General features: G+C 41.1%; 1 protein-coding gene across 4 annotated transcripts in view; it reads right to left on the bottom strand.

The window, feature by feature from the left end:
• Positions 1 to 6,584, bottom strand: part of slc12a7b (solute carrier family 12 member 7b) — a 69,258-nt gene extending 62,674 nt beyond the window's left edge. For 3 of the 4 annotated variants that reach the window (XM_065019437.1, XM_065019440.1, XM_065019441.1), the window contains exon 1: positions 6,330 to 6,583. In XM_065019437.1, coding sequence (XP_064875509.1) covers positions 6,330 to 6,468 — 139 coding nt within the window. In that variant the 5' untranslated portion in view covers positions 6,469 to 6,583. Of the gene's footprint in view, positions 1 to 6,329 lie in introns of all 4 variants that reach the window. The other variant, XM_065019436.1, reaches the window with a different exon arrangement.
• Between the last annotated feature and the right edge of the window lie 6,592 nt (positions 6,585 to 13,176).

The raw sequence follows: 13,176 nt of genomic DNA, 5'->3' as shown, positions 1-13,176 counted from the left end.
TAAGCCCTCAGCTGTAATCTGCTACAGTGTGTCTGACAGCAGCCCTATAAGAACATAACATCTTGTTATGTTAACATAATGTACAGACAGAGGTGGTTCTCCATTTCAAATCAAATCTTCCATGTGACGTTATGCTGGAGGTTTTAGCCACCCCCTATCCTCAAGAGTAAACAGGACCAGAGCAGGATTTGGGATGAATGGTGGCACACTGCTGCTCCTCTCTGGACATGAGGAGAATCACACCACCAGTATATGTACTGGTACTGTACCTTCCTTCACAAGCTAGCCAATAGGAACGCTTTTATATATATATCTGCTCTAGTCACATCCTGGTGGAAAATGAGGAAAGCTAATAAATTAAATGGAACCCTGCAATAATCCAATGGAAACAATCTATTGGCTATGGTGTATATTACGCAGCTATAAAACTCAATACAATTCCCCGGAAAAAATGACAGAGGAAAAACGGCAGTAGGCATAACTGCCAGGCGGACCAGCCATAATTCAGAAGCATTCATATTTCATTTGAAAAACAAATCCATGCTGGCATATGAGTTTTATCCCAAGTCAACATTTCCACAGGTTTAATGGCGAAATAAAAAAGCTCTTTGGTTCTGTTTGTTGGCAACATTTGCATGACATTTTTACATGTTGAGAACAAGACTCATAAAATCAGCCCAAAGCTGAAAAGGGCTCAAGTCCAGCCAATTAATTTGACACAAAATGAGACACCAGACCAATCAATCCAGTAAATGTTTGTTAGGCTTCCTCTTTTACAGTCTACGGATTACTGTGTCCCCTAGAAATGTCCCAAATCTGACGTCACCCCATTGAAGTTGACATTAAAAACCGTTAGGTAAGAGTTATGGTTAAGGTTAGGGGTTAAGGTTTAGGGAAGAGTCATCCCAAGGATCCCGAATAGTACTAACCAAACAATCAGCTGACAGAGATGTGTGGCCTCACACTGATTTCCCCTTGTGAAGATTACAGATTGCAGGCTGTGGAAAAACACTCAAGACCGGTCTCTCTCTCCATGGGCAGGGCCAACTGTATGTACAGGCTAAATTACAGGAAGCTCTGTGAAACAAATGAGTCACAACACAGTATGTGTCTAATGACAGTGACTGTGTTGAGCCATCAGTAAGAGCTGAGCACTCCGTCCAGACGACTGAGTCCTCATCAATCCCCTTGTAATCTCTGGCATCTGGAGGATGTATCCTATTTATAGTCTCTCCCAATCCCAAATGTGCAGTGTTCAATGGGAGAGCAGCATGGTTGAGATTAATGGTCAATTCCATTTCAAATCCATCTATTTCAGATATGAATTGAAATCCCTATTAAAGAAGCTCTATCAATTAAGTCTATGGATAACTGATAGAAATCTGCCATAACTGCTGGTCAAAGCACGTTTAACACCACATTAGATAGGGCTCAAGAGAGTTAAGACATTATCTTTGACATTTTGTAGTCACATATTTTCTCTATTTCCAAACTCCAATGTCTAAGGACTAAGAAACAGCCCTGGAAAGTTTTTTTTTGTTTGTTTTAAGTATGGTGTGCTCAGGAAGAAAAGCTGAAAAAGTACTGGGCAATTGCACAGGAACGCTGAGACCTTTTCACTTTAAAATGTATGCCAGGCAAAAAATGTTGATTGCCACTGAAAATGTTACTAAAACACATTTACTTGAGGAACAGTGCAGATAATAGGTTTGGTAACAAAATGACAGTAAAATCTCCCTCAGTTTTTTTATGTGACACCTTGAGTTTGAAAAAATCTATTTTGGTTATTGAACTGCGGAATGACAGCAACAGAATGACATGAGTCACGGATCTGTACTATACATTAATGCATAATTATGAACATACTGTATTTCTTCATGGTGATATATCCTGAATAGATACACAAAGGTAGAAAAATGTCAAATTCTCCTATTATTCTACACACCGGCTATTATTCTAATGAGCTCGTCTCCCAAACTACCTCGGAGGGTTTAAAGCTTGGGGTAGTCACCTCATACAAGTACTTGGGACTATGGCTAGATGGTACACACACTGTCCTTCTCTCAGCACATATCAAAGCTGCAGGCTAAAGTTAAATCTAGACTTGGTTTCCTCCTCTTTCGACACAGCTGCCAAACTAACCCTGATTCAGATGACCATTCTACTCATGCTAGATTACGGAGACGTAATTTATAGATCGGCAGGTCAGGGTGCTCTCTAGTGGCTAGATGTTCTTTACCATTCGGTCATCAGATTTTCTACCAATGCTCCTTATAGGACACATCACTGCACTCTATTCTCCTCTGTTAACTGGCCATCTCTGTATACCCGGCGCAAGACCCACTGGTTGATGCTTATTTATAAAACCCTCTTAGACCTCACTCTCCCCTATCTGAGATACCTACTGCAGCCCTCATCCTCCACATACAACACCCGTTCTGCCAGTCACATTATGTTAAAAGTACCCAAAGCACACACATCCCTGGGTCGCTCCTCTTTTCAGTTCACTGCAGCTAGCGACTGGAACGAGCTGCAAAAAAAACACTCAAACTGGACAGTTTTATCTCCATCTATACATTCAAAGACTTAATCATGGACACTCTTACTGACCAGGGATGCAAACTGGCGAGGGCCCAAAAAGGTGATACTTGTTTGTTGTTGTTTCACTGAGACATGCAGGTTTTAACTAATTAAACAACAAAAAATATGATCTATATGATCAGTCTCTGTGTGTAAAATAAAAAGTGGTTCATGTGAACCTAACTCACAGCTAAAGAATATAAGGAAAGCAATCCAATGTTATTTCTTGCCTACACTTTACAGAAAATGACACTCAAGTCTTGAGGAAAACACAATACACTAACATTGCAGTTAGCCATGACAGCCTTTATAATAGAACGCTTGTGGTCACACGCATCTAAATATTGCACCTGGGAAAAAAACATCTTAATGTAGAAATGGAATGGAACAAACAGGTATTCTATTTCTGTTCTAATATAGTGGCCATTATAGCAGACATCAATCAACTGGCTACATTTGTGCAAAACTAATGTAATCAACTGTCAGTGAGGGGGGATTAACTGTCAAATTCAACACAACAAAAGCAATATCTTTGGGCTACACTGCACATTATTACATTGTACACTTTCTGCCTGTGGACATCTGTTCTACAATGTGCCAGCAGAGCATGATACCCTTTGTTGGCATAATTGATCTCTTTCAGGCAGAGAGTACACCTGCAATACTCCTTTTTATCCACTGTATTGAAAGAGAGAAATTGTTTGGCGTTTCTTTCAACTCCATAGTGGCATCCAGCTTAAACCAGGTCCAGCTCCAGCTACACTTGATCCCTGAATCCACTTGTTTAATGAGCAACGCCTCATTTTCACCTAATTCTCTCATTCTGAAAATGAACTACATAGTGCAGAGGGAAAACATTAGTTCACAGATAGTAGTTAGTTCGTTAGCTAGTTAACATTTTACACAGATTGCCAGGGTCCAGTAAGCAACTAAGACATTATAACTTGAGGAACGGCAAGGAGTCGTATACCAGTTAATACTATAGCGAGTTGGTTAGGTTACTAATGTTAGCTCATCTGATGTTGTAACGTTAGCTAGCTAGCTGTCTGATTTCATTAGACAGATAATTTTCAAACAATAAACTCAATTATTTGATCAGCTAAGTTGGCTAATGTTTCTCAACATTTTTCTGGCTAGCTAACAGAGAATTCGATCCAGCTACCACTACTATAGCAAGATACTTAACAATGCTAACAATACTTGTTCCACCACACTTTCTCCCTCAACTCAAACTTTCCAAATGCAAGTTGTTTTTCGGTTAAATAAATTAAAACAAACAAGATCAAATTTGGTTGGTCAAGACCGGACCAAATCTGTACCAATCCTAGACATCTATGTTTCACAAGTTTGGACATTACAGCACAGTAGAGTACAGTACAGCACAGTAGAGTATAGTTCAGTACAATACATTTCATTATACTGTACTCTACTCAAGTGTGCTCTACTTGGCCTCCCGGGTGGCGCAGTGGTTAAGTGCTTGTTACTTCTGTGAACTTTCACAATCCTCTCTCCTCATGAGGGAGAGAAATGAGAAAAGATCTTAAAGATATGTGGGGTTTTGGTAACAGAATTACAAGACACTAGGCATTTTGTCTTACAGAAAGCAAATCATTTCTGCAAAACTAAATATTGTTGTCAGGGGCCTTTACCTCAACATAATGTGTTTTGATGGATTTCTAATACCGTAAGACCTTTTCTAGTAGATGTTTTTTAAGATTCCTTTTCCATCTGTGACAAGAAATCAAAGCTTTGTCTTATTCCTAATTTTAGGATGGAAAATAGTTGAAAAACATATCTATGCTTTCATTTGCAAAACGTATAGGTTCTTAGCTTTCATTTGACACCAAATGTGATATGCTCCTCTAAAAACTTCACGTTGGAGCTAATGGCTCTTTTTACATGGAAATTACCAATGATTTATATATACACATACGTACACTAGATGACGATAGAGGGCGCTGTTTTGAAGCCACCGCACCTCCATCTTGGCACTCACCCACCTTTGTAAAAAAAAAAAAAAAAAAAAAAGATTTTAAAAGCTATAAAATACATTTATTAATGTCTACATTTGGTTTTGCCACGTGTGTTCTATTAAAGACACATTAATGCATACTTTTAAAGAATGTGAGATATAATTGTTTTATATATAAAAACATTTTCCGAGCATAAAGTATAATTTTAGAAAGTACGAGTGTTACTGTCCCCACTAAAACAAAACAAAATACTTAAATACATGTAATTTTGTCATTGAAACGTTAAATGATATACTGTTGAATTACATTCCTTTGGAGGACTGCTTCTTCTGGGGAGTGCCAATATGGCCGACCGGATGCTTTAAAGCCTCTCATTGGCGAATACCTAGCATCATTGGAAATAACCTACTATTATTTTCAACGTGGGGTATCTGAAGCCTTTTTGACACATAGGCATATGATTCCTGCACTGAAACGAACCCAGAGACCATTCCCCATCAGTGTAATATGGGAAAATGTCCATCTATGGAGTCAGATGATAAAATGAAACCTTGGCATTGAAATCATTATCCCGTACCCCACCCATCATTATCCTATCTTCCTACTTATCCCGTATACTAAATGCAATACAATAAATTAAATGTTGAATTAAGCTATTATTAAAGAATGTATTAAAATATCAAGCTTGTGGAAGTAAAGAGATAGAGGAAACAGATTCCAAACCCAGGTGAATTGGAGAATCCCAGCTGAGATAACTATTGTAAATAGTAAATGTGCTTCTCTCACTGAAACACATGCACGAACACAATAATGCACTGCGCGCTCGTTCTCTCTCTCTCTCTCTCTCTCTCTCTCTCAAATGTTTTGGAGCGCTCTCTTGACATTGCAGATCACAATTTGAATTTGCCCTTTTAATAATAACAGCTCTATAATAATATTTTCCATGCTGCAATACACCTATACAGTCTCGTGCGATCACAACCACACTATGAAAAACCAATTCAAATGCAGAGCTGCCGACTGCTTTTGATTCTATATTCAGAAATAGTGGAGAGTCTACTCATGAACAGTCAATGCCTTGCATAGCTTCCCAAAATTAAACTAGTAACGTTAACGATGTTTATTTGCGAGAACATCTTCATGAAGTATGTCATTCAGAATCTCACTGATAGCGCACCTTTCTATATTCAGGTGGACAACTATTGGTTGAAATGGGGTAAAGTTGTAAATGATATATTCTTTAATTAACTGGTTATCCCTGGAGATGCTTGCTTGACAATTCAGTCTAATTTTAGAGGAGTGCACTTTCACTGCAACCTGTTGCCATGCAACACCCGACTGGTGGTAGGAGAGGGACACAAACAGCTTTAAAAAGACAAGTTTATACATAATTGCAAAATTATTAAACATGACCAACATCAATTATTACAGTTGTGCAAAATAGCAGCAGAACAGAATAACCAATGTAGGAAAAACAGCTTTGAATGTCATGGAGAAGTAGGTTAATTAACGTTAGCTAGGGAATTATTTAATTACGATCATTCACAAACATGAGTGATCGCAAAAATGAATATGTGTTTAAAATGTAGGCCCTATGTACGTGCACATAATACAGCTGTCGCTCATTTCAGCTCGTTCCTAATGTATGGGAAGTAAACATACATAAAGTTCTATACAAACCACAGTGTTAGATAAGCATAAACAACCCGTAGTGAAATGCATAGCTAATCCCCAGTGGATAATAACGGATTGAGTAGGAGACAGGTATCATTTTACCGTATCTGTTGGGCTCCCTACTGTACTCGAGGACAGGAACAGCGTCTTGCGGCTCTATGGTGTAGCCTTCTGCCCCTTCGCTTTCAGAGCACTGTTCGTTGCCCTGACCGACAGGGACCACCACAAACCTGTCGCTCATTCCCTTCTGCGTCCTCCCTTATCACACTTCTTACGATGGAGAAAAACCTCGGGGCTCGAAGCGGTTTGTGCTGTGATTCAAACTCAAGCAGTCTAATCGGCAACGGGTTAGCAGGTACACATGACAGTCTGTATGGGACACGAGCGCTGACCCACGGTTTGAAACACTCAAGGCGTGTCCATCGCATAGTGTCCTTTCATTGGCTGGGGGCCTCGCGTACCGGTGTCAATCCGCACAAATTATAATTCAGAATATGGTTATTTATGAAATAAGTGTCCCGAATATCATAATGTTACCAGCACAAGCTCTTTCTAACAGTCACAGACTTGTTTTGTATTTTTGTGATGGTTTTCTCAAAATATGACCTGGTAGTGCTTGCAGCACGTGGGATATGCTCTATTGTTTGCCACTATGTCATGCCTTTGTACCTTCCTCATCATTATGTGTGATTGTGCAACGTATAATCATAACATATGTGATTAAATGGAGTCCACAAAGATTCTTACTGTGTGGTAATTGATTGCATGTCAACATCACTACAGCCTGCAGAGTATTTCTTTCACTCTCAACCTTTATGTTGTTTTTGTCAGTAAGCATGTAAAGAACAGAGTTTGATTCAACTTTATTTTTATTTTTAATGTAACCTTTATTTTAATTTTAATTTTATTTCACCTTTATTTATCCAGGTTGAGAACAAGTTATCATTTACAACTGCGACCTGGCCAAGATAAAGCAAAGCAGTGAGACAAAAACAACAACACAGAGTTACACATGGGATAAACAAACATACAGTGTGCGCAAATGAAAATCTGCATAAAGTGTGTGCAAATGAAGTAAGGCGGGTAAGGCAAAAAATAGGCCAAAAGTGGCAAAGTAATTACAATTTAGCAATTTACACTGGAGTGACATATGTGCAGATGAAGATGTACAAGTATATATACTGGTGTGCATTAGAGCAGAAAAACAAAAATTATGAGGATGAGATAGGTAGTTGGTTGGATAGGCTATATTATACAAATGGGCTATGTACACGTGCAGCGATCGGTAAGCTGTTCTGGAAGCTGACGCTTAAAGTTAGTGAGGGAAATATAAGTCTTCAACTTCAGTGATTTTTAGAATTCGTTCCAGTCTTTGGCAGCAGAGAACTGTAAGGAAAGGTGGCCAAAGGAGGTGTTGACTTTGGGGATGACCAGTGAAATATACCTGCTAGAGTGCGTGCTATGGGTGGGTGTTGCTATGGTGACCAGAGAGCTGAGATAAGGAGGAGCTTTACCTAGCAAAGACTTATAGATGACCTGGAGCCAGTGGGTCTGGTGACGAATATGTAGCAAGGACCAGCCAACAAGAGGATACAGGTCGCAGTGGTGGGTAGTATATGGGGCTTTGGTGACAAAACGGATGGCACTGTGATAGACTGCATCCAATTTACTGAGTAGAGTGTTGGAGGCTATTTTGTAAATGACATCGCAGCAGTCAAGGATCGGTAGGATAGTCAGTTTTACGAGGGTATGTTTGGCAGCATGAGTGAAGGAAGCTTTGTTGCGGAATAGGAAGCCGATTCTAGATTTAATTTGGGATTGGAGATGCTTAATGTGAGTCTGGAAGGAGAGTTTACAGTCTAGACACCTGGGTATTTATAGTTATCCACATATTCTAAGTCGGAACTGTTCAGAGTAGTGATGCTACACGGGCTGGCGGGTGAGGGCGGCGATTGGTCGAAGAGCATGCATTTCGTTTTACTAGCATTTAAGAGCAGTTGGAGGCCACGGAAGGAGTGTTGTAAGGCGTTGAAGCTCGTTTGTAGGTTTGTTAACACAGTGTCCAAAGAAGGGCCAGATGTATACAGAATGGTGTCATATGCGTAGAGGTGGATCGAAGAATCACCCACAGCAAGAGCGACATCATCGATATATACAGAGAAAAGAGCCGGCCCAAGAATTGAACCCTGTGGCACCCCCGTAGAGACTGCCAGAGGTCCGGACAACAGGCCCTCTGTTTTGACACACTGAACTCTATCTGAGAAGTAGTTAGTGAACCAGGCGAGGCAGTCATTAAAGAAACCAAGGCTGTTGAGTCTGCCAATAAGAATATGGTGATTGACAGAGTCGAAAGCCTTGGCCAGGTCAATGAAGACAGCGGCACAGTACTGTCTTTTATCAATGGTGGTTATGATATCGTTTAGCACCTTGAGCGTGGAAGAGGTGCAACTGTGACCAGCTCGGAAACCAGATTACGTAGCGGAGAGGGTACGGTGGGATTCAAAATGGTCGGTGATCTGTTTGTTCACTTGGCATTCGAAGACTTTAGAAAGGCAGGGCAGGATGGATATAGGTCTGTAACAGTTTGGGTCTAGAGTGTCTCCCCCTTTGAAGAGGGGGATGACCGCGGCCGCTTTCCAATCTTTAGGAATCTCAGACGATATGAAAGAGAAGTTGAACAGACAAGTAATAGGGGTCGCAACAATGGCGCCGGATAATTTTAGGAAGAGAGGTCTAGATTGTCTAGGCCAGCTGATTTGTAGGGATCCAGATTTTGCAGCTCTTTCAGAACATCAGCTGTCTAGGCAAGTCATTTAAATCAGAAACGTTCTGTCAAAAAATGATGCAGAAAAATTCATCCATGCTTTTGTCACTTCTAGGTTAGACTACTGCAATGCTCTACTTTCCGGCTACCCGGATAAAGCACAAAATAAACTTCAGTTAGTGCTAAATACGGCTGCTAGAATCCTGACTAGAACCAAAAAATGTGATCATATTACTCCAGTGCTAGCCTCTCTACACTGGCTTCCTGTCAAAGCAAGGGCTGATTTCAAGGTTTTACTGCTAACCTACAAAGCATTACATGGGCTTGCTCCTACCTATCTCTCTGATTTGGTCCTGCCGTACATACCTACACGTACGCTACGGTCACAAGACGCAGGCCTCCTAATTGGCCCTAGAATTTCTAAGCAAACAGCTGGAGGCAGGGCTTTCTCCTATAGAGCTAAATTTTTATGGAACGGTTTGCCTACCCATGTCAGAGACGCAAACTCGGTCTCAACCTTTAAGTCTTTACTGAAGACTCATCTCTTCAGTGGGTCATATGATTGATTGTAGTCTGGCCCAGAAGTGGGAAGGTGAACGGAAAGGCTCTGGAGCAACGAACCACCCTTGCTGTCTCTGCCTGGCCGGTTCCCCTCTTTCCACTGGGATTCTCTGCCTCTAACCCTATTACAGGGGCTGAGTCACTGGCTCACTGGCTTACTTACTCTCTCATGCCGTCCCTGGAAGGGGTGCGTCACCTGAGTGGGTTGATTCACTGATGTGGTCATCCTGTCTGGGTTGGCGCCCCCCCTTGGGTTGTGCCATGGCGGAGATCTTTGTGGGCTATACTCAGCCTTGTCTCAGGATGGTGAGTTGGTGGTTGAAGATATCCCTCTAGTGGTGTGGGGGCTGTGCTTTGGCAAAGTGGGTGGGGTTATATTCTTCCTGTTTGGCCCTGTCCGGGGGTGTCCTCGGATGGGGCCACAGTGTCTCCTGACCCCTCCTGTCTCAGCCTCCAGTATTTATGCTGCAGTAGTTTATGTGTCGGGGGGCTAGGGTCAGTTTGTTATATCTGGAGTACTTCTCCTGTCCTATTCGGTGTCCTGTGTGAATCTAAGTGTGTGTTCTCTAATTCTCTCCTTCTCTCTTTCTTTCTCTCTCTCGGAGGACCTGAGCCCTAGGACCATGCCCCAGGACTACCTGACATGATGACTCCTTGCTGTCCCCAGTCCACCTGACCGTGCTGCTGCTCCAGTTTCAACTGTTCTGCCTTATTATTATTCGACCATGCTGGTCATTTATGAACATTTGAATATCTTGGCCATGTTCTGTTATAATCTCCACCCGGCACAGCCAGAAGAGGACTGGCCACCCCACATAGCCTGGTTCCTCTCTAGGTTTCTTCCTAGGTTTTGGTCTTTCTAGGGAGTTTTTCCTAGCCACCGTGCTTCTACACCTGCATTGCTTGCTGTTTGGGGTTTTAGGCTGGGTTTCTGTACAGCACTTTGAGATATCAGCTGATGTACAAAGGGCTATATAAATACATTTGATTTGATTTGATTTGATTTAACTAGGCAAGACCGTTAACAACAAATTCTTATTTACAATGACGGCCTACCCTGACCAAACCTAGACAAGGCTGGGCCAATTCAATCACATGAAGGACAAAACACTCACTGTACAGAAAACGATTAGACTATTATACATCAGTTCACATACAGTGCCTTCATTTACATTTACATTTAAGTCATTTAGCAGACGCTCTTATCCATTCACACCCCTTGACAACATAAAGTGGGCTACCGAGTGGCACAGCGGTCTGCATCTCAGTGCAAGAGCGTCACTACAGTCCCTGGTTTGAGTCCAGGCTGGATCACATCCGGCTGTGGTTGGGAGTCCCATAGGGCGGTGCACAATTGGCCCAGCGTCGTCCGGGTTTGGCCGGGTTTGGCCGGGGTAGGCCGTCATTGTAAATAAGAATTTGTTCTTAACTGACTTGCCTAGTTAAATCAATTTTAAAAAATGATTGACTGTTTCCACATTTTGTTGTTTTATAGCCTGAATTTAAAATGAATTAAATTGAGATTTGGTGTCACAGGCCTATTAACAATACTCCATAATGTCAAAGTGGATGATGTTTTCAGAAATGTTGACACATCCATTCAAAATAAAATGCTGAAATTAGTCAATAAGTATTCAGCCTCTTTTTTGATGCAAGCTTCAATAAGTTCAGGAGGAAAAAATGTGCTTAACAAGTTACATAATAACTTGCATGGACTCATTCTGTGTGCTATAATAGTGGTTAACATGATTTTAGAATGACTACCTAATCTCTGTACACCACACATACAATTATCTGTCAGGTCCCTCAGTCGAGCAGTGCATTTCTAAGACAACCACAAAGACCAGGGAGGTTTTTCAATGCATCGCAACCAAATGCCACCTATTGGTAGATGGATAAAAATGAGAGAAAAAAACAAACGTTGAATATCCCTTTGAGCATGGTGCACCAATACACCCAGTCACCACAAAGATACAGGCATCCTTCCTAACTCAGATGCCGGAGAGGAAGGAAACCACTCAAGGATTTCATCATGAGGCCAATGGTGACTTTAAAATAGTTACCAAGTTTAGTGGCTGTGATAGGAGAAAACTGAGGATGGATCAGTTTTGTGGAAGTAAGGAGATAGAGGAAACAGATCCAGGGGATCTGGGGAAATGGAGAGTCTGAGTTGCGATGACAAATGATTGTAAATGTGCTTCCCTCACTGAAACAACTACACATTATGTGTTTGTGTACTGTACATGTTTCAGTGAGAGAAGCACATTTTATTAGTCACTTGCGCCAAATACAACAGCTGTAGACCGTACAGTGAAATGCTTACTTACGAGCCCCTAACCAACAATGCAGTTAAAAAAATACAGATAAGAATAAGAGATAAAAGTAACAAATAATTAAAGAGCAGCAGTGAAATAACAATACAGAATCAATAAATGCTCCCTTACAAATATATGAATTTGTTTTTCTGTTTTTCTGACAATAGCCATGTGATCAATGGTCATGAACTTTCAACTGCAGTCAACTGGAAATGTATGCAGTTGCTCCGGTCGTCACTAGTTACCACAGCCACAAAGTTACAAACCCCACCTATTTCTACCTACAATTTATTTTAAACCACTTTGAAGGTGGTGGCCAACATTGTTCAACGTCTTGACGAACGTGATCCGCTCAAACACATCCAATGCCTTTTCATCAAAAGCGATCACCTTTGCATGTGAAAACACATAATCCTACTGTCAATGGTGTGCGTACTGGTAGCGGAGTCAGGTGCAGGAGAGCAGAGAGTTGTGAACAGGCGCACACTTTATTTAGGCAGCAGAAACCAACAGAAGCACGCCACTGCGTCGATACCTCCAGCCAAAGCAAAAGTGCAAACGCACAAACAGTCACAATAATATTGTATAAACACAATAACATACCTCGTGAAATAAAACACGGAATAAACGCATACCAGTAAAGCATGTCAACACAGACACGTAAACACAAAACAATTTCACACAAAGACATGAGGGGGAACAGAGGAATAAATACATGTAGTGTGATTTGGGAATGAAAACCAGGTGTGCAGGGAACAAGACAAAACAAATGGATAAATGAAAAATGGAGCAGCGATGGCTAGAAAGCCGGTGACGTGCCCGAACAAGGAGAGGAGCCGACTTCAGCGGAAGTCGTGACACCTATTCATTCCTCCACGTGCTTAAAGATGCAGTCTGAGTTCTTAAGAACCAAAAATGTTTAACATATTGTAAGAATTAGATTAGTAAATAAGTATTTTTTGAAAGATGTAACATATCGTACAAAATGAATAACATAGTACACAATTGGATGACTTAGTAAACAAATCATGGGGACCTGTTCTGTCTCATGAGCACCAATTTCAAAGCTACTGGCTGAAATTATACAAACGTTTTGGGAGTGTCGCATTAGTAGAAGCGTAAGGTGTTCTCAGGGCAGGCCTGACGTTTTGGAAAAGCATAAAAAACTTTTTTACTTTTCGTAGTAGGTTAGGAGAAATTATGCAGCAGGTTAGTAGAAATAACGTGTTAGGTTAGGAGAATTAGGTGTTAATTAGCCCTGAGAACACTCTATGTTTCCACTAATGCAATTCTGTAAAGTTCTGGAGTG

This window comes from Oncorhynchus nerka, linkage group LG6 (genome assembly GCF_034236695.1).
Source record: "Oncorhynchus nerka isolate Pitt River linkage group LG6, Oner_Uvic_2.0, whole genome shotgun sequence".
NCBI classification, from domain to species: domain Eukaryota; kingdom Metazoa; phylum Chordata; class Actinopteri; order Salmoniformes; family Salmonidae; genus Oncorhynchus; species Oncorhynchus nerka.
The sequence above is the reverse complement of the archived record's forward strand: the minus strand, read 5'-3'. Positions and strand labels throughout refer to the sequence as shown.